This window comes from Sparus aurata, chromosome 21 (assembly GCF_900880675.1).
Source record: "Sparus aurata chromosome 21, fSpaAur1.1, whole genome shotgun sequence".
Lineage (NCBI taxonomy): Eukaryota > Metazoa > Chordata > Actinopteri > Spariformes > Sparidae > Sparus > Sparus aurata.
This window is the reverse complement of record NC_044207.1, coordinates 22,475,396-22,496,662: the sequence shown is the minus strand read 5'-3', so window position 1 is coordinate 22,496,662 and position 21,267 is coordinate 22,475,396. Positions and strand designations below refer to the sequence as shown.

At 45.8% G+C, this 21,267-nt stretch overlaps 1 protein-coding gene across 8 annotated transcripts in view; it reads right to left on the bottom strand.

The window, feature by feature from the left end:
* The window catches only part of LOC115572330 (zinc finger protein 521), a 94,594-nt gene that overhangs the window by 70,318 nt on the left and 3,009 nt on the right, over nt 1–21,267 (bottom strand). For 5 of the 8 annotated variants that reach the window (XM_030402287.1, XM_030402281.1, XM_030402286.1 and 2 more), the window contains 2 exons: nt 15,719–15,772; nt 7,414–7,614 (listed from right to left, as the gene is read on the bottom strand). Coding sequence is in view for 3 of the 8 variants with exons in the window: in XM_030402281.1 (XP_030258141.1) it covers nt 7,414–7,614; nt 15,719–15,772 (255 nt within the window). In the remaining 5 variants the exon portion in view is untranslated. Of the gene's footprint in view, nt 1–7,413; nt 7,615–15,718; nt 15,776–21,267 lie in introns of those variants that run through there. The other 3 variants (XM_030402280.1, XM_030402282.1, XM_030402283.1) reach the window with 1 other exon arrangement.

Below are 21,267 nucleotides of genomic sequence, written 5' to 3'. Positions count from 1 at the left end.
AACAACCCCTGGGAGGGGTAGAGGAGAGGGGGAAATGTTGAGTCGGTGATAGTGTAGCCCCAAAGTTCCTAAACTAAACCACAGTGGCTAGCAGGATGCCGTCACAGCTGGCTCCGCTCCTTCCTGTGGGCCCGCTCCACGGAGCTCAGCCTGCTGGGAGACATAAACCTGTCGGACTGGTCACTCTTTCCACCGCCCTCCATCTCCCTCCTTCCTTTCCTCCCATTACTGGCGAATTTGGCAAAAGCCATCTAAGGAAAAAGCCCTATGGGGATCAATGTGCAGTACATTTCCACGCAGGCATAAGCAAAAAAAAAAAAACCTCCTCTGACCTTTTCATTAGGGAGTATTAACATGAATTCAAAAGCCCGTAGATGTTTCTGTTCAGTGTCTGAGAGTGAGGTACACGTTGATTGGTTGAACTTTTCTTTGTCTCAGAGCCATGTTACATCCTGCCGACTCCTGGTGTAAATTAACGGAGGGAAACATGCCACTGAAAAGCTCCTTGGCATTTGATATGCTAATACAGAGTGTTAATTACAAACCAAGTGTTTGTTCATGTTACGCACTTCACACGACTGTTTATAAAATCAAACCAGAGTGGGAGAACGTTCACAACATGCCAGACACCTGTTCAGGTGCCACCTGATTGAAGGGAATCAGACTACTGCAAACGACAGTACAAAGAAAGCCTTCTTAAGGTATTTGCATTTTTTTGTGTTTTCTTATCAACATTGTATTTTGTGAATTAATAGCAAAAGCGAATCCTAACACACCTGCACACCTGATATGCATATTCGGAGAAGAGAGAAAAAAACCTGTTCACGAAGCATTTGTCAGAAATCCGAGCCCAGGCTGTCCATAAAGTTTTTTAAAATACGTTTTTGCCTTTTCTTTGTGCCTAGTTATGTTTCTCTGTATCCACTTCATCATTATTCTGGTGAGCAGTCCCACGTTTGAAAGAGAAAAAAGAAAATCATTTGAATTCCGGGGACCCAGAGGAGAGTGAGCAAAACCCAGAGGTAAGATCCAAGCTCGCTCTCCGTGCCCTTCCGTTGGCTGCCTACCTGGTAAACATCTCCACAAGCTCCTTGCTTTCAAAACACGTCAACCGGTTCCTATGTACTTTAGACTGGCCGGCCAAGCAGGAATTGAGACTTTATTTGTTTTTTACTTTTTCCTGTCTCTCTTCCGAGCCACCGCACATAACCTGTCTGGCATTAATGATGTTGTTAATAAAATGCGGCTGGTCTGTGGGTGGATTTGCCTGGCAGGCCTGGTGCCTGTCCTTCTCAGAGATAAGCCCACCGCTGGCCTTATCTACCTCCCACAGCCCCACCCAGCAGTGCCGTGCACTGGACACACAACCAGTCAACTCATCACTGGCTAATTACCACCTCTGACTGCCTTACAAAGCAGGCCTGGACTCACATCGCTGCTGCTGCTGCTAAGATTGACTCTCCCCTACCTTGATTGTGTCTCTCTCTGCCTCTTTGTCTTTTTCTACCCAGCCCCCTTTCCCCTTTTCTTTCCCTGTCCTTCCCATGTCTTAATACATTTCACTTCTCTCCTGTCTTGTTTCACGGCAGTATTTTCACAACTGTCACCGAGACGGGGAATACGCAACAGCTACATGGTGGGTGGTCAGGTAAATCCTGTGTCTGCCTCCAGCGCATGCATTTTTTGAAAAGGACTAATGTCATTTATGTTACAGCTTCTCAGTGAGAGCTTATGCCATTTGTGAGCCGGCGTTGGTTCAGTCTCATAGCTTGAGCAGGGCAGCCGAAGTCACTTGTGTTACAGAGGGAGGGAGCGGTTTCTTTTATTCAATTGTTTTCCACTTCCACGAGCGTGTGCCAAGGGGGAGGAAAGCGCCGGCTTAACACGCTCTGCAATTCAACACGGCCAGACGCAGTCCTATTAAGATTTAATGTGCCATTCTTCTGCTTGTGCCGCTGAAAAAGACTTGCAGGCTGAGGAAGAGAGTGAACAAAGAGCAGGCAGAGCCAGGGCCAGGGAGAGATGAAGAGAGCAAGAGAAACCGAGACAACCGCTCCATGGCCAGGTCTTTGTCACACGACTGAAGTCAGTATTTTCAAAGGGATGCTACGTAGACGAGGGGGAAATAACAACAGAGTCGTTGATATAGTGTTTTCACCCGGCGCGTGTAGTTCTAGGTGAGGACATGAGATTATCTCTGTTTTGTCCACATGTCATCCCCTGCTATTGTGGCTACCTACTTAAGAAAGAGGTCAACTGGATGAAGTCACAGCATGTGTTTAGCCTCTTGGGCGATGAATTATGTGTCGTCTAAAATGCAAAGTGCAAGCACGCAGGTGCTGCGAGGGAGCATGTGTGCGCGTTGATACGTGTGTGTATATATGTGTGTGTGTGTGTGTGTGTGTGCGTATGTTTGCATGCCTTAGCGGATGACTGATTGAGCAAGCAAATCCACGAGAGACAGCGTGTGTTGGACAGAGGGGGACGTGGCTCGCAGTTCTGGCCATTGTCATGTCTGCCTTGAGCACAAAAAAACACAGGCTCCTCTATTCCTATTTTGATTGTTTTCTCCTGCCGAAAATGCCGTCCTAGTCTGACAAAGACCAATAAATACTTTATACAGTGCATAATGTGTGCTGTGTGAAGCACAAGGGAGAGAGAAGGAGGGCGTCCTCACGAGGGCATATGCTTTGAATTCCTAATGACACTCCTGTTAACGTTACTGGCACTGTCGCACAGAGAGGAAAACGCACGGGGATGCTACGCCACGGAGTCAAACATCTACTTTAATACTCCCTTTCTTCCCCTTTTTCCGTCTCTGCCTTTCTGTCTCTCCCCACCTATTTTCTCCCTCTCCCATAGACACATTGAACATTGCCCCCCACACAAACACACAGACAGGAAAGACTCGAGCCCAATTCTGAGAGCTCACTCTAGCATGAGGTCTCTTTTCAGTGGCTGCGTTGTGCCAGAAGTAGCTATTCTCCCCTGACCGCCTCTCCTCCTTTCAAAGCCTTGTAATCAGTGTGCTGCTCTTTGTACCAGGATGTCGCAAGACGCTCCGGCGAAAAAACACAGCAGAATTTCTGATGAACGGCAGTGGCTCAGAGTTCGGCTAATCAGGTCTTGCTCATGTCGCTTTCCTCTTATGTGAGGCCTTTTGAAGCAAATAAAGTCTTTGCAGTTTGGCACATTCTTCTTGGCAGCCGCAAAGCAGCTGTTGGATCAATACACAAAGTTAGTTGAAAAAAAAAAAAAGAAAAGAAAAATAGGAAACCAAGTACAACCAATAGAGCCTGTTGGAAACAGTTTGTAGAAAACACGGACTGCCAGGAGCCTGTTCATAGTTGAGGGTATTACTGAATGTTTCCATGCCGCTGACCCAAAGACTTGATGTAAATGAATCCGAACACTTCAAACAAACATGTCGTGGTTTTTGGGGTGGAAGGAGGGGGAACATATATCAGCGGGTTTTTAAAGAATTTGTCTCGTTCCCTGTCGCAAACAGAGACCTCATATTAGAAATTTGTCTAAACTATTTCTATCATATTACCATCTCCTGCATTGTGCGGGGATTTTTTTATTGTTTTTCACACAGTATTAATATTTCATTTGTATTTTTCTCATAAATCTGAAATGTATTTTATTGAAGCTGAGTGCATTTTGCAGTGTCTACAGGGAAGAAGAAAGGGGAAATCTACATAATATAAATCCATATATGGCCCAGTTATCTCTCTCTCTTTCTCTGTTGCACCCTCTCTGATTGATTCCTTTATCTGAGGGAAGCAGAAGACATGCTCTGTTTGCTCGCACAGTGGCCGGCAGGAAAACAGAGAAAGACACTTATTAAAAAGGTCATCTCACAGAGGGTTAAAATAGCAGGGCACGGATCCCTCTAAGGGGAGCAGCCATGCCCCTCCTCTAGTGAAGGACACAAGAAAAGGTGTTGCTCAAGGGAGCTGGACCCGTAATGAAAGAATGGCCACCAGGCTGACAGCCCGTGTGTGCACTGGGCTATTCAAATACCTTCAGAGACGCGGAATTGGAGAACTGACAGTGAAAGGCTTTGTGGAAATGCAATCTTCTGAATTAAACTCTGAGCTAGATGTGTTATTTTTATTTACAGTGTGGGCTAGCTAGTAAACACGAGTTTGAAATGAGCTGAGGAGCGGGGTATTTCTTTGGCGAGCGGGGTCTGAAGGCATGCTTCCGTGCCTGCCGACGCAATCTCATATCTATCGTATGAACATGTCTTGTGCCAACTGAGAACAAAAGTCAAACTGCAGACACCGTTTCTCTTTTCCCCACCAAGGATCGGTAACAATACAGTACAGACAATGCAGGGAGACAGTGAGACAAAGCATTCGTGAAGTGTTTTTGGAAAGGCCTATGGAATAGCAATGCCTTCAGCCTCCTGTCTCCTCCCCAGGGCAGCCTAAAGCCCTGTCGGCAGGATGCTGATCCCCACACGGAAACCTGATCCGCAGCCATCCTGGAGCCGGAGGGGGGACGGGGGAGCGCTCTCCCCCCGTGGAGCCCCTCCACTTCTGCTCCAGAGTTAAAGGGGTGCTCTGGGGGAACATTCCTCCAGCCCTGCCCCAGCCAGCCTCCACTCTCAACTCTCTAGAGGAGCATTCTTCCAGCCCTGCCCTAGCCTTCACTGGGATCTCCTGGGGAGCATTCCTGAAGCCCTGCCCCAGCCCAAGACGGGCTCCCTGGGGACGCATTCCTTCAGCACTCTCTCTCCCTCTCTCTCTTCCTCTCTCCCCATCTCCCTCCTTCTCCCTCGCTCCCTTTCTCAGACTCTCGCCTTCCTCCGCAGTCCAGCATTAGCGCGATCAATAGCACCGATCGCATCAGGGACACGAGGCAATCCATACCCATGCGCTCCCTTAGCGCACTGCAGTGGTCACGGCTTAAGTGCATGGAAAGGTGTTACACCTCTGCCAGACGGGGGGGAGACAATGGCCGCCATTGATCGGGGTGACATGTAACATCTTTCTCTTTCTCTCTCCGTCCATCGGGCGTGGTCGACATGCAGCTAGAATCTGTTTAGACTCTATCCCCTCTGTTTTGTCTCACTCCTGTTGGGAAACTTTGTGTTTTTACTGTAGAACCCAGACACAGCACATAACAAGGGCCCAGATATAAAACAGGTGAGGCGGCGGGTGTATATGGGCATGTCTGGCTCTATAATACACTGTACGTGCTTATGGGACATCAGCTGGGGGGGGGGGGGGGGGGGGGGGGGGGGGGGACGAGCCGAGTTCTGTCAGGGAACAGCAAGCAAATCTCCATATGTGGATTGGTTCCAGTCAAGCTCTGCAATTTGTTTACCAAAAATAAAACATTTGAAATTGTAAAAATGGAGGGTTTAGCAGGTGCTGCTGGTTGATTAGAAAATGGTTCTAATAAAGGATCCATCTGTGAGTAGAGACTTGATGTAAGGCAGATTAATTGGTCATGGATGTCTACATAATGCCACATAGGAAATCTCCTCCCATATTCCGGCGAATACACAAACACACGCGCACACATTCAAAGTACTTAGTATGCCATCTAGAAGTTTCTTTTCTCCCACTGTGTTTGAATACTAATAGAGTGTTTCTGCACAATCACAATACCCTAATGGCAATTAGATTCTTTTGTTTGGTTTCCACGGGGGCTCTTATCCAAACTGTGTTTTTTTTTTCATCATTGAGCAATTAAGAGTTATTTGTCCGTAAGATTGACATTTATAAAAGCCAGCCTTAATTATAGCAGGAATATGGCTGAGTCAGTCATGACCACGTTGACGACATGAAAGGCCTGCCCCCGAATCAAACGCACAACTCTAATCACATTGCTATTTCCAGCAGTATTACCCCGCCGAATATTTCTAATTAAAAGATCATTTCAATTCAAGCAGTCCCCCCCTATGTTTTAAATAATGCCCTTTGTGTTTTTATTTCCGAAACAGACTGGATCTGTGTCGGCTTGATGGAAATGGAACTGGGTGTTACATCGGGGGGGTGACGGGAGGTTCAGCACTTAGTATTCTCTCATCCCAATGAATGCTTTTGCTGGGTGACAGTAATAGGAAAGTGAACAATGCATTGATTTTCACACCTTTCACCGTCGCCTGGGTGTCACGTTGTATTTGCGCACACATGAGCACACCAGATGCACACGTACCTGTAAACAAGAGCAACCTGCGTGTGCAAAGTCGCTCTATTTAGGCGGGCATGTGTGCGTATGTGCTTGAGCCAGCGCCGACACGGGCCCTGACAGGATGCACTTATGCATGCTTATATATACATGGACTAACAAACACAAGACCCGGTTTTGGGAGAATTGCTTACAGTTAATGGAAAATCTCTGTAAAACTCGTGGGATATCTACCCTATAATTTGTGGTTTGCTGATTGTGGGTTGCAAAATATGAAATCAAACTGTGCTTGAATGTAAACAGAATAGAGGCTACACAGCTCTCGCCTAGGCGGAACACAATAATATACTGTAGCTTCTTTATGACACCAAAAAGGGGGAAAAGCTGCCTAATGTATCGCCTGATGTCTGAACCAATTAATGTCTGTTTAGCATGCCTCCTGTGTACTTGACTTGACTGACTTCGCTTCTGTACTACATCAGAAACGGGGATCATTACATTTTAGGCTGTTCGTGCTCTGTTTCTGAACGAGATGAGAAGACGCAGGGTCTGTGCCCAAACATCAGGAAATGTGTGTCAGGTGGTGTTTCTCGACGTCGGCCCCATCAGGACGTGTAAAGGAGGACAACAAGTCCAGGAGAAGCACATGGAAACCTTCAGTTCACATCATTAGTTCTGTCTGCCACCTTGTCGGGGTATTTATAGCCCTATTCATCCATCAACAGGTCAATGACACAGTCTGCCAATGGCATCCTTCTCTTTCAGTCCCACTACGTATTACTACTGCAGCTAGCTAGCGTTGGGACTGGCTAAGGGACTTTCCTGGAGCAAGGATCTGTTTCCAGTTGGTGGTCTGGTTACTGTGGGACCTCGTAGCTGTTCTCTAGTGAAATGTTAGAATTAGTATAGTGCTGTATAAAATGTTACACCGAAACAGGCAAGGACACAATGCACATGCTATAAATACACATCCAGTAGCCCACGGTGATCTATTACGAGGACACATGGAGGCCTATTTGTATGTCACGTCTGTACATATTGATGCACAGCGCATCTAAATAATGTGCGATGTGTGTGAGGCCTGTGTGTGTCTGTGTTGTTGGAGATCTACCAAGAAGACTGGTAGTCTGCTGCTCCCCTTGGTGCAGTGTACTAACACACATAGTGTGGCATATTCTCTGGTGAAGGCGTAGAGCGAGTGTGGGAGTGGGAGAAGAGCTGAGTGGCAGAGTGGAGGGGAGGCTCGGTGGGCTGAACGTTGTTTACCTGTCAGCTGGCATTGATTAATCTTGTGTTCGGTGAGATCGCTCAGCGACTCGAACACCTGCCGGCAGCTGTCGCAGCTGTGCAGCGCGGGCTCCTCGTCCTCCTCCTCTCCCTCCTCTCCTTCCTCTGGAGAGAGCAGCCTCTTCCTCAGACGCCCGGTCTCACCATCCTCCGCCGCCCTCTCGAGGGCGCACTCTGGATCTGCCGAGCCACAGGAAATGACAGCACCACATAGTCAGAGGGGTGACCCACACAGCGAGGCACAACAGCTTCCTCTGGGTGACAATAAAATGGATTTCTAGACTCTGGATTTAATAAAAACAATAATAAAAGCTGTAATAAAAATGCAGGTTCAATTTGGGCCTCTGTAACTCAACCACTCATGCCATAACAGAACTGTTGGGCAGGTGAGGGTGAGAGATATACAGGCACACACAGACAGGGTGGCACAACGCTCGCACACACAAATCTAGCACACACACACACACACACCTACACACACACACACACACACAGCTCTGTTATTAGAAATGGTTTTACGTTGTGTTTGCCCTGCTTCACCCAAGCAAAACTTCAGTATATGAAACTAGACTGATGGGAATATGTGTAGTTAATAAATCCTGGATTGCAGTTTTGGCTCGACCAAAGAAATATGAAATTCCACCAGTGAGTGCTGAATTGCATCAGTCAGCGTCGATCCAAGGAGACAGACCTTGCCATATTACCCAGACATCTAGGCCAGGAGAACAGTGGATGTATGGAGCGTAGCACAGTAAGACACACAAAGCTGAGATTGGTGTGTGTTAGGCTGTCGTCACGACACACTTCCCTAAATTATTCAGCCTTGCTCGCAGGCAGCCGCGGGTCGCGCACATCAATATTCTTCAATCCATCTGCAGTTTTGTCTCTTGTTGGCTTTGTGCTGCAGCAGTGCCAGGGGTGGGCGACTTGACTACCCCGAACCCGGACTAGGAATCATCTTTCACAACACTAGCAAAATCTAAAGTTCCTCACGTGATGCTAGAATATTCGGACGACAAATCAAACCTCGCAGCCAACCCGTAAACATCTTCATTCAGAAGCACGGTAAATCCGTCTTGCAGCAGCGTCTTATAAATAGGCAGCATAGCCTGCAGCCCTCTTTCTCCCCCTGCTGTGACCATTACACTTCACAATAAGACTGATTAAAAAGCCATACTTACAATCAAACAATCATGTCACCCTGGTTTAAGGCTTTGTGGGGGAGAAGAGCCCTTGCACTTCACTGGCAGCCATTTTAAGCCCCACTGATGCAAGTGTTCCTCAGCTTGTCCTAAAACTCCGGAGGGGAAAACGTCAGGAGGAAGCCTGTTTTTTCTTTTCGCCTAGCACACGATTAACAGTGCCTCAGGACAAAGGACTGTGTGGCACCGATGCATGCAGGTGGGTGCATATATACACATGGGCGGCCATTTTAAGTCCTCGTTCTGTAGGGTGCTCTGTGTAATTCCTTGAGGAAAGACGTTCCAGAACTCATCAAGGCCACCCAGGATTTTTCCTTTCCCCCTCTTGCGCCAAGTATTGATGTAACATCACACCCTCCATTGTCCTTCCCTCTTGGCGACTGAGGCTCTCGGAACATGCCCTCTAAAAATATCAGCACTGTGGTCCCTGGTGGGACCATGCAGAACAGAACAGAAGGTGTTTCAAGAAAATGAAAATCCCAACCCAATCCTCACAGATGCAGGCCTTTCTTGCTCTGGGGGAAACACTTCTGACTGAGGCCAAAAGCCACACAATATAGACTTATGATTCATCCACACACACAGGCGCGGAATTCACAATATGCACGGAAATGTGATGTGAACACTTCTCGTCTTTTTTTCTTTCTTTTTTTTTTACGGGGTGCCTGTGGAGGAGGTTAAGACTCCATCCAAGACTTTTTTTCCAGCGGCATTTATGAATCATTAATTTCTCTAATATTACAGCTCAGGCCTGTCAGATAAAACAACCGATGGCTACATTCGAGCATTTTTATGTTTTAAGTGAAATGCATTTCTCAGTGCACAAGGCAGACGCAGTTTTATTCTGATGCTCGTATTGGTTGATGTCCTCACATTAGCTGCACTTACATGGACCCGAATATTGCACTGACAGAAATAATGGCCCAATTAGAATGAAAATGCCTCGTGAAACCACCGCATCGGAAGAGACTAGAGCCAGACGGATTTTGGGGCTGATGCCGATACCATAAAATTATTCCCATGTCTATATATAGGCCAATTTACAAATGGCCAAACACTTGTGAGGAAAATAGTTAATGGAAGTGGGATATCACAAAGTTTACGAGTAACAATGAACTTTTTTTCTGACGTGACATCAAACTTCACCTGAAATGTAACAATTGTAAATCACCCCAAGCATTGTTGTCTTCACTGTGCTCTTCAACAAGTTTTCACAAATGGTCGATATCAACAACGTATACACTGTTGTCAATCTATCAGTGATATCGGTAAACCAATATGTCAGTCGGGCTCTTGGAGAGACTACCCTGATCCGGCCTCGATCAGAAAGAATTTTCAGGTTAAGAGGGGCCGTGTAAATCCTCGACAACCAGTTCAATAGGAAAATATTAGTGGCTAACATCCATGCTAAGGCCAAAACTGATCATTTCTCTCTGTTTGAAATAAATATAATCTTGTAATCAATGTTTGCCCCATGTGATGGTAATGTTAGATGACATTAATAAGGTTATGGTAAGGACAGAAGCATTGAGATTGCATGAGATTACATTCTGATACCTTCACTTATATCTTTTATATTTGGTTTGTCTGTTGTTGCCATGATTCCTTTTACTCAATAAACTGTCTCCTATTAGGGTCTTGCTGGTAAATCGCCTTAAAAGTTGAAATTCTGATGAAATAGTTGTTGCTTTGTCAATAAGACGTTTGCTGAATTGACAAGAACTTGGTGCTTAATTGATTGCTATCGATTAAGGGCATGTAGACCTACATCTCGTTAGATCACTTAAAGGGTAATCCCACCAATTTAACGCATTAAAGTGTGTTTACAGGCATTGGGGAGTACTACTGCTCCCCAATACCTACTAAAAAGTAGCATAAAGTTTGTTGCGGCTCCACAGGAAGATGCATGTAATCTGATAAATGACCTGCAGTGATCAGTGACTGAGTCTTCGGAACTGGAGGTGCCAGGTAATGAAAAGAATAGTTACAACTTACTAATACTACTTTTTTACATACAGTATGAAGTAGTACTCCTGAAGACATGTAAACACACTTTAGTGTATAAAAATACCCTTTAATTTTATCATCCACCTAAATCTTTGCTAAGGACCAAATGACAAACGATCTCGAACACACCGAGAGGTTAAAACCCGAGCTTCATGCATGCGTTTGATTTTCACTCCCTTTGTTTTTCTTTTGTTTTCGAGTGACAAGTTTCAGCTGCATCTTCCAGTGAATCCAACCTGGGTCAGTGCTCTTGGTCGAGCTGAGTGACCTCAGGTGCAGCGCTGCGATGCGGTGCTGGAAGTGTAAACTGCTACATGTTTGTTGGGGGGGGGATGGTTGGGGAAGCGGGGAATGGGGGGGGCGGGAGGGTGGCTTGACATGGCAAGGTCACGTCCAACCCTGGGATTAAAGGAGCCACGTCAATACCGAGGTTCCTGTGCCTCTGGGCCTCATACAGTAATCCATCAGATCAGGACATCCTCTTCTACCAGTCTCTACAGGCTGGACAGCAGATCAATACCAGCGCGCTTGGAAATCTTGACAATCAAATGTGGAATATGGTCGGGGGGGGAGAAGATGTGTGGCATATTGAGACATTTCCGTCGTGCCTAACGCGCTTGTTAATTTTGTTAATCAGCTTGACAATGTCGCTGGAGAAGGTGAAGACAAGAGGGAAGCTTCATTGACCGCTGATCCATATTCTGATAAGGTCAGCTCGAAGTTGGACGATCGCAGCCCGGGCCGACAAATTATTCATACTGGGAATATAATAAAGATCAGACGGAAAGAGTTTTAAAGATGAATTTTCAATCTTTAAGGTACTAAAACCACATTAGTGCTGCACTAATAAAAAGTGGGAATCTGAATGGTGATTGACATCTTTAGAGCCGTGTAATATCTGTCTGAGTCCGAGTCCATCCATCAAACCGTACACACTCTTGTCTCTTATGGAGCCCGGTGACATTTATCACGCCACAACTTTCATCTTGTGAGTTGAAGAGTCCCCTGGACCCCCCACCCTTATATTATTGAATATTTCTGCTCTTAAATATTTATAACCTTTTAATTGATATTCTTTTCTCTGCTCCATTAGCCCCACCAGGGACCCGTGGTCCCCAGCAGGGGAGCCTGCGCTCGTACCCCCACTGTCTGGCCCACACACTGAGACAGGTGGAGACGCTGACCATGGGGAGAGGAGGGAGGGGGGGGTGTGGATGTACAGGAATTCTCAAGGGGGTAAAAAAAAAATACAAAGAAATCGGTTGAATTTTGCTCTGAAAAGTTAACTCTTAGCACGAACCCCTGCTTTTTAACTTCACTAGAGAGTTCATGTCTAACCCTAGCTGAAAGATTAAATAAAATATTAAGCGCAGCAGACACGAAAAAAGTTGTTGTTGGGTACAAAAGCAATTTTTAGAGTGCAACATGTGATGGATGTCAGTGTTTCATACTGAACTTCATTCAAATACGGCCCCAAAACACTGAGCGAGAGAAGTGTGGAATCACTGAGGGCGATGTTCTTCGTTGCCTGTAGATACATTATGTCTGGCTCCATCAGGGCTTAGCCTCAGTCTGTCTTTGTGCAATGAAAGACCTCGGTGTCGAAAAACATCATTACCAGCTCACCCATCTCCTCATTTCCCCATCATCTCCCAGAGATCCTGATCCTATGATGCCCCTCCTCCCCTGCAACCCACCCTACAACCACCCACCCCCAAGTACGAATTAAGAATTTATTTTAACCAGCGAGCAGCTTCTGTCGACACATGTCGGCGGGCCTGATCAAAGGTGAGCGCGCTCCTTTATCAGAGTGAGGGAGGCTGTCAGAAATAGGAGGACATTAAGATTGAATAACCTTCACACGGTTGCCGGCACCTCATTATTTAAAAATCTAAAACTTTTGCAGAGCACCCGCCATATATAGGTCACACTACATTCTAATGCCACATGTGCCTCCGAGTGTATCCTCCTCTGTGTGGATGGGATTTGGGGGCTCTCCACTTAGACCGTCACATCCACTGATACCCCATCATTAAAGGATGTCATGATCCGACGACGAGGCTGTGAGCTCGACACTTGCCAGATTGTTAACGATCGTCAAGAATTTGCACGGGGGCGGGTGGGCGGCGGGGATGTCTGTGTTCATATGGTTGGTGCGTGCAATTTGATTTATCTGCTTCAAGTCCCCCAGATTCATATTAAGGACTAATTGCTGTTTAATATTTTGATGCATGATGCATTGAAATCTGAAAGTGGATTAGCAGAGGTGTTTGTCAAAAGCAGTTTCTCTCAAAACGCTAAGCACGTTACGAGCACGAAGCGGTGGCAGAAAGTGTTGCCTGCCCTTTCCTTGTGTTATGTTACGAAAAAAAAGGGACAACAAAAAACACGCAGTATATTTATGAACATTTTATGATGCGTGCATAAATGACAATAGCGAAGACGCTGAACAATTACGCGAGAGGCAAAGAAAAAAAAAACGAGCGACGAAGGCAGCGCCGGCAGATATAATCACAGGTGCAGGCGTTAAAAAAAACTCGACACCAATAAAGCATCCGAAGAAGAACGGAAATCAAAGCGGCTGAATGGGGAACAACATTTGAACACACCAAATGCCCCCCGCCCCCCTCTCTCTCTCACTCCCACCCCTTTCGTCTCACACGCTCTCTCACAGGGAGTGATAATATTGAACGGAGCGCCTTGCTATGCCATTAGTGCAGTAAAACATCAAAGGAAATGAATAATAGAGAATATGATTTTCTGAAGTGCTGGAGTGAAAGAGTCCTTTCCTCTCCCCGCTGTAGTGTGCTCCTGCAGCACATTGATCTGTGGGGCAGCCTCAACCTCGAGCTCAGGAGCTCCAGTCTCGGGCGCCGCACCACACCGCCACGCTAGCTACGCTACGCTACTCTACTCTACTCTACTATACGCTACGGCACCTTGCCACCCAGATGCCCCCTTCAGATCTCGGGAACACTTCTGTTTGCCTCAGTCCACTCCACTTTGACGGAGCTGACACCCCGCTCCGAAAAAAAAAAAGCAAAAGCCGCGATCTGACATAGCCGAGAGTGAAGGAAAAGAAAAAGAAAGAGGGAAAACAAGAAAGAAAGAAAGGGATGTATATATAAGAGAGAAGAAAAAGCGGGGAGCATGTGGTTATAATTACACACAGGCAGCGCAGTGGTAAAGCCAAGCTGCAGATCTTAAGCCCGCTCGACACTCTCCGTGTAAAAAAGCATGCTGCCTCATTAAATCTCAGATATCATACTGTTCCTGCCCCTCTATACCATGCATAATACTGTCTGTCTTTTAGAGGGTCTCTTTTGTTAGCATTTCTCCTTTGCCTTTGCCACATATCAAACATGAATGAGAAACAGGATGCAGGGTCTGCAGAACGCTTGCGGAGACACAGAAGAGCACAACTGGGGGTCTACTTATGAGGCAGATCCTGACACCATGTCTGATTAAGCCCTTAGCTTGTCAGGAGACTAATGGCTATTGTGGCCGTGTCTGTCAAAGTGGCAAATGCATGAAAAGCAGGTAAGCTTTTTTTCCGCTGCCTTTTCAATTTGACGTTAAAAAGAGCTTGTTGGGGCCATAACCAACCATAAGGATGAATTACTGCTGTCGCGATAACAGACCGTCTGAAAGGGGGGCATTTTGAAAAAAAGTCAGAGGTGACAAATGGGCGAGAAAGCGAAGAGAAAAAAAAAAACCCCAGCATCCTTAAAAAAGTTTACTGCCACAAACACGGGCGCTTCTCCCGTTGACCGTTCGTCGAGGGGGTTAAAAAATAAATCAGTCAGACGAAGTCAAATGAGGAAAGTGAGAAATTAATTTGTGCGCCCTCCTGATTTCTCCACAGGCAGACATCGATCATGTGGCGGCTGTCTCCCCTCACTCTGGAGATGGAGGTGGTGGAGGGACGGGGAGGAGAGGGGAGCTTCGTGTGTCTGAGGGGGTCGTTGTAATCAGGCACACTCATTAGCTCTACTTTGGCTCTGGATGACAGGAGGTCTCCGAGGCAAGTCTGCCTTTTATGCCCAGTCCTTCATCCCTTGAGCTGGGGTTGAGAGGGGCTAAACAGGCAGTTTCTTTTCCACAGAACCACCCACCAATAGCCATCGATACACATTAACACAGCGGCAGATAGATAGCGCTCTGCTTTTCTTTTTCTTTTTTTTTTCCAGAGATGAGCAAAAATTTTACGTGTTTGCCACAACATCTGATGTGTTCCGCACTCGGGGGTCAAGCGGAAACGCACGAGAAAGAGATCAGAAGCTGCGCTTTTTGTGCTGCGAGATATCTGAAATGTGAGGCCAGCTCAAGAAACTTGAATCTGCATTTAAAGACCCCTAAAACGAGAACACCTTAGTCAAAGGCTGCTGCGAAAAGGCCAGGATCTATCTGTATTTTGCACTCTGAAGGCTATGGGTAAATGCCGGACTAATGTGGCAGCCTAGGAGTACCCAGGGTCCCCAGCCTGCTGGGCAAAACCATCCATATCGGGTTTAAAATAACCACGCCTGAGACTTAACCTTTACCAGAGACAAATGAAATGAAAATATACAGTGTGGTGCATCAGGAGCAGGCTTCATTCATAGGGGGCTTTCTGCTAGCCTGACCTGAATTACCGCTCTGTTCCTGGAGGGCCACTGTGAATGGCACGCGTGCAGACAGGACACATTCATCTGGGTAGCTCTATTCTACATCATACAGAGGGTTGGGAAACAAAGAGTCTTAAAAAAAAAACAAAAAAAAAACAAAAAACGGCAGGAACACACAGAAGGACAGCTTTAAGCACACCTGCATGCATGCATTGCACCCAAACACACAAACAAAGAAAAGGAGCTCCACCACTCCACCACCGCTATAAAAACACATGCGACCATGCAGTTTACATTCTGAAAAGCCTCAAAAACAGGAAATACATACTTTATGTCATTCTGAGCCCAGCAAAGATTTTACAGACACACACACACGCACACACACGCAGACACACACACACACACACACAGACAGACACATGATCCACTTTCCAGCCGAAAATGATGAAATATGAAATGGAGCATTACCGCTTGGAATGGCAGTCTGCCCGGGACTGTGCTGGTCCTCTGTCACATTGTCTTCTACTGCCAGAAAAAGAGAACGGGGAGAAAAAGAGGGAAAGAAACAGTTAACAGTGAAAAACAAGTTAGACACATTGAGATTTCCTTCTTTTTTATTATTTACTATTGAGATTTTCTGTATGGAAACTCCAGGAGATTTCAACAGCTTTCGACAGCTCAACCTGTGGTTTGGGAATCCACACAAGCCTTTCATATGTATGAGGTTTGGCAACAAGGCAAACAACCACCCACGTAAATAACATATTGGACTGGGTAATGACTCGATGAATTATGAAGGTCTCCCATGAAACGTCCTCCCAACATCAACAGTGACCAAGTAGAAAACACCTTGATGACTGCATGAGCGAGGAGGGTGTACAGTGCCACGGTTAGCTAAATTAGACGGGTATCAAAAAGAAAATTTGTAGACTCCAGAATAAACATGGGCCTTCCTCACGCTGATCCAAACTTAAATGCAAAGGAAATGTACCTTTATGAAATAAACATATTCACACGACGTGTCTTAAGAGCCAAAGCAAAGCCGCAAAGTGCTTTTGCTCCTTAACAGGACGGCTGACAAAACACTGACGGCTTGATCGGCACTCAGATCTGCTCATTAGGCGCATGGCAACTAAACCACTTTTGACTTTTTTGACAACAGCGCTGGCCTTGAAAAACACGACTTCTGTTTAGTAAAAGGTAGGAACCTTTTACATTGGAGCCTTTTTGGGAACTGGTGAGAGTTCCTTGTGGCATGTCAAGTACAAGAAATGAAATGGATTTTAACAGCGGGAAGAGAACAAAAGAGTCTCCCACCTGTTCCATGTAAAATGAGGGTCTCACTGAGGACTTCTTACGCCTCTGCCTTCCACCCCTGCAGTTGAAATGCATTCTCCATTATGTCTTTTCTTTCTAGCCTTTCATTTTCCTGGGCAATGAGGAAGGGGGAGTCTGACAGGACCTCCCAGTAGGGGAGTGTGGCAGTGACTGCCAAAGCAGAAACTGGCGCACTTTTAAAATCGCACAAAATATCCTGTACTTTGCATAATTAAGGCAGGATCCTATGGTGGCAGAAGCCTTTCCCTCAGGGGAGCACGAGTCAGTGTCAAGCAGGGTGTCAAACCTCAGTGAAAAATGAAGAGGAAAGTGTTGAGCTGTTTCTTATGAAGATGGCAAACGACGGAGCAACCATGTTTCGCTGTCGGGCCTTGTCCAGCCAAAAAAACGAATGCCCAGGGAAGCAGCTTTTATTCCAAATGCCACTATTCACTCAGAAAATGATCAGAAATATTCCCCTTAGTAACACATTTTTAGTTAATATGCTAAACAAACGGTCATGGGTCTGGCAATTAATTAACTAAATCAATTAAAAAGTGATGGAATAGACATAGTTGGACGCCGTGGAGGTATATCCCTCTGAGCCACCAGAGAGGACTGCATCAGCCAACACAGAAACCTTGTCCTGCTAAAGGAGGCCTCAGTGACTGACGCCCTGAGAGTTTAATGAGTTTCTCCAGCGCTGTTGAGCGCCTTGCATCCAGGATCATTTAAATGGGCTAGGGATAGGGGGTCCTAATAAATCCCCCATGGTTCTACCAGAGATTGGTGGCGGGAGCAGGAGTTTGTGTTTTGATTACCGTCCCTGTTGGCGAGACGGGGGAGTTCAGGCAGAAAATTTCTATCTTACAATGCCATAAGAACTTAAATATAACGGCAGTTTGCAGCGATTTGTCACCACGGTGAACTTATTAAAAGTTTTGTCATTTAAAAGTAAACAACTGCCATCACAGGGCAAATGCTTTTTTTTTCCCTTCTCATTCGCACTTGTCTGCTAGATAATTAATAGCCGGCTAGGAGCGATGGCGGAAGGGGCGAGCCGTCAAGTGAGGGGCAACCATCCTGTGATGTTTCGTAGCAGCTGGACATTTGATCAGCAATCATAACACAGTGCAAACACAAACGGCTGGGCAGTTCTTTTCTTTTAATTAATGCACTCCGAGGCTCGTGATCACCTCACAAAGGCTACACCTGAACGCAACTCCAGTCCACACCGCTGTTAATTCGTCGCTGCTATCAGTTAATTAATGTTTGACAAGGTACAGTGTATCACTCTGTCAGTGATGAACTGTAATCGCGCCGCTAGGTTTTGTTGATACAATACCAAAACACACATGGGACCGTTTCTGCACTGCTCCTTTGATTTCCAAAACGGCGAGCAGGAGAAAAGAAAAAAAAAAAAAAAAAAGTAATCCGACACGACAAGTGGCACCACGTTAAAGGCCGCTAATTAACACGCCGGCCACACGCACAAAAGTGACCGCGGAGTTACTGTCATCATATCACGAGTGACGAACCCCCAAGACGGGTTGTCTTCATTTTCTACACACTAAAAACAAAACAAAATTACAAAGAAAACAGATTGATCACCGCGTGAACACCCTCGTAAAACTAATGATTCCATCGACATGGATAAGCAAAAAAAACCATGACAAACTCTCAGCAGGTTGGACCTCTCCTCATCCATCAAATGAATTCCTGTTAGAGTGAGTGAGCTCAAATAAACATACTGTACATTTCCCCTGCTTTTACTCGTGTGTGTGTGTGTGTGTGCATGCTTGTGTGTATGGGCATCTCACAAGCAATTCTCAGACATAACACACACACACACACACACACACAAAAAGCCCTGAGTGTGTTCCTGGATATGCGTGACTCATCTGCTTGGTTACAGCCAGCTTGGACGATACAGTGCCGAACACAATGGCTGTGTAATCCGCCCTGACTGACCGGGAAGGAGACGCTCGCCACAGGGACTACAACTCAATTTAGCTCGGGTCAAGAGGTCAACCCTCCTCAATTAGGGCCGGGGAAGGGAGGGAGGAGGACACACACTGCACATGAATAACTTTCTTAATGAGCATTATTTGAACTGGTGATTAGTGTCATAAATAATTTGCAATAGAGGAGCGTGTTAATCGCGTTGCATAATATTTTGTAATCCTGCGAATGTTGCCATGTACTGTTCGCAAATCGTAAAATAAAATAAAGAATTCCACTAGTAGGAATTAAAAGAAATAATACAAATCAGTAATCTCATTATGCAATTACTGCAAATGTGGCTTCTCTCCCCCCCCCCCCCCAAAAAAAAAACATTAATGCTATTCATACGGGAAAATGAGATAAGCCGAGGAAAAGCGTTATCATTTCATTTTGCAACAGTAGGGCGCGAATCAATCACTGTCTCTGAATCAGAAACTCTTTCTCCATGTGGCAGACAATCCATGACAACAAGAGAGACACATGCCACAGAGTAAGAAGAGATATCGGCCAGCTCCCGCGACACCCGAGTCCAACACGCTGAGCCGCATGTCAAGAGCACTGACAGCCGTGCTAATGGGATTTTTCCACGGCTCCATCATAATTTCCTTAATGATAATGCTAACCATATTTTTGTGTCACATTAGAAAAGTGTTAATGGGTGTTATGCCACAGATCATTAATTGTGAACAGACTGGAATACTGCAGCTTCCCTCTAAACTAAAAAGAGTGACGCAACCGTTCACAGACGTCTTGACAGGGGAGGAAAAAGAATCAGAGCGGATTACGGCGTGTTCCTGCATTTGTGATTGTTCAATTTAAGGAGGGGGCTCTTTTTCTTTCATTTAAAATCACACTGAATACAGTGTGTGCCCGGGAGAAGGAGTCAAACTCGTTTTTCCGAGTCGCTCCTCAGACAAAAAAATACTTTTTTTAAGTTGCACAGGCCTGTGCTTATGGGGAGTGGAAGGGGGAGTGGTTATGCCTCTCTGGGCATGACGGTCAAGTTTCTTTTCCCCCAAAAAGAAAAGCTTGAAATTATGACAAATGTGGGTTTCTAAAAAAAAAAAAAAAGAAGGTACATTTTATTTTTCTTGGTAGGCCAAATTTAAATCGTAGTTTTATCCTCAGTTTCCTGACATGAAAGGACATTTAAAAAATGTACTTTACGTCCGATCAGAGGAATTTTAACTTATAAGCTGCATTTTTAACAGGCCTTGAAACACACATCTCACAAATCAACCTGCTCTGTGTTCTTTTACATTTTAAAGCGTGACATCATCCTTTTCTTTCATGTATAGCCAAGCAAAAAGCTCCAGAGTTCACTCATGTGGCGGTGCGAAAAAAAAAAAAACATCAGCTCCTCAGAAGCATCAAATATTTAAGGTGTACATGACACAGCGCCGATTTCATGACAACCCGCTGTACTTAAAGTAAATGGCGCAGAAAATATATTTATATATGCGGATGACAGACCTGGAAACTTCCAGCTCAGCCAATGAACACATCAGGACTGACTGGAGGACTTGTGAGTGTCATTTGTGCTCCGAATGAAAATATCAAACCCAGCCTCGCTCACATTATTCAGGAAGTGCAGTAAGGACAGGCAACGTGGCAGTCATCACACTCTCTACATGCAGGATTTTTTTTTTTTTTGGGGGGGGGAGCGAGGTCCTCCTTTCCTCGCTCGCTCACCACCGACTGAGGCAATGTGCTGACCCAAAAGCCTCTGCACATCAAAACAAAATTACAATGTGCCTACAGTCGAGAAATGTGGAAGGCTCAGGATTGAGTAAATGTCAGTGGCTGGGGTGAAGTGTTTGCATATAAGCGAATGATGTATGGTCTCGTCCTGTGCCATTTATTCCCCCAAGCAATAACGTAGCCGGATCTGTCTCTCAGACTTAATTGAAACGGGACTTGTAATGTTGCCCTTTTCCTCGATGGGACCAAAAACATAACCTCTGACTCCCACAACCAGCCAATACTGAGGAGGTGGGTGTGTGTGTTGGGGTGCACAAGGGAGAGGGGTGGGGGGGGGGGGGAGAGAGAGAGAGGAAAAAAAAAAAGAGTGCCAACTGTCACAGCATTATTTTCTCATCTCCTCTACATACACTTCATGTCCACACCGGTCCCTAAAAAGCACCGCACTTGATGCCCGCTCTACCTTTCCCCTTCCCTCCATGTACCACCGGCAGCTCTTGTTTATTTTCCCTTCTGCAGAACAAAGTGTTCTTTCTTGCGTAAAAAAAAAAAAAAAAAAAAGAGGCACCGTCCACATTGACCAGCGCCTCAAGTCGGCAGAAGACAACCTACAAAAGTGAAACCTGAACTCTTGCAACCCTCCGGTCCGTTCGTGAAAACGCACACAGGCCGACACACACACACACACGAGCACGAATTTAAAGGTGCCGCTTGAAAAGGAAAAAAAAAGTCTGCGGATAACAGATGATAAAAAATGAAATCCTGTCTCGCACAGACAACAACGAGGACAACAGTGTCAGGCAAACTGTTTTGTTTTTTTTAAAAAGAATGACAAGCAAAGTTACTGTGGACATCTGTATAAGTGAATCTCTGTCCCCGCGGAAAGACATGAGACAAAGAACAATAAATAACATCTGCCTGGCCTTCCCTGGGTCCGATCCAAAACCAGGGAAATATCTATGACGTATCTGCATTTCAGCTCCGCTTCAGCAGCC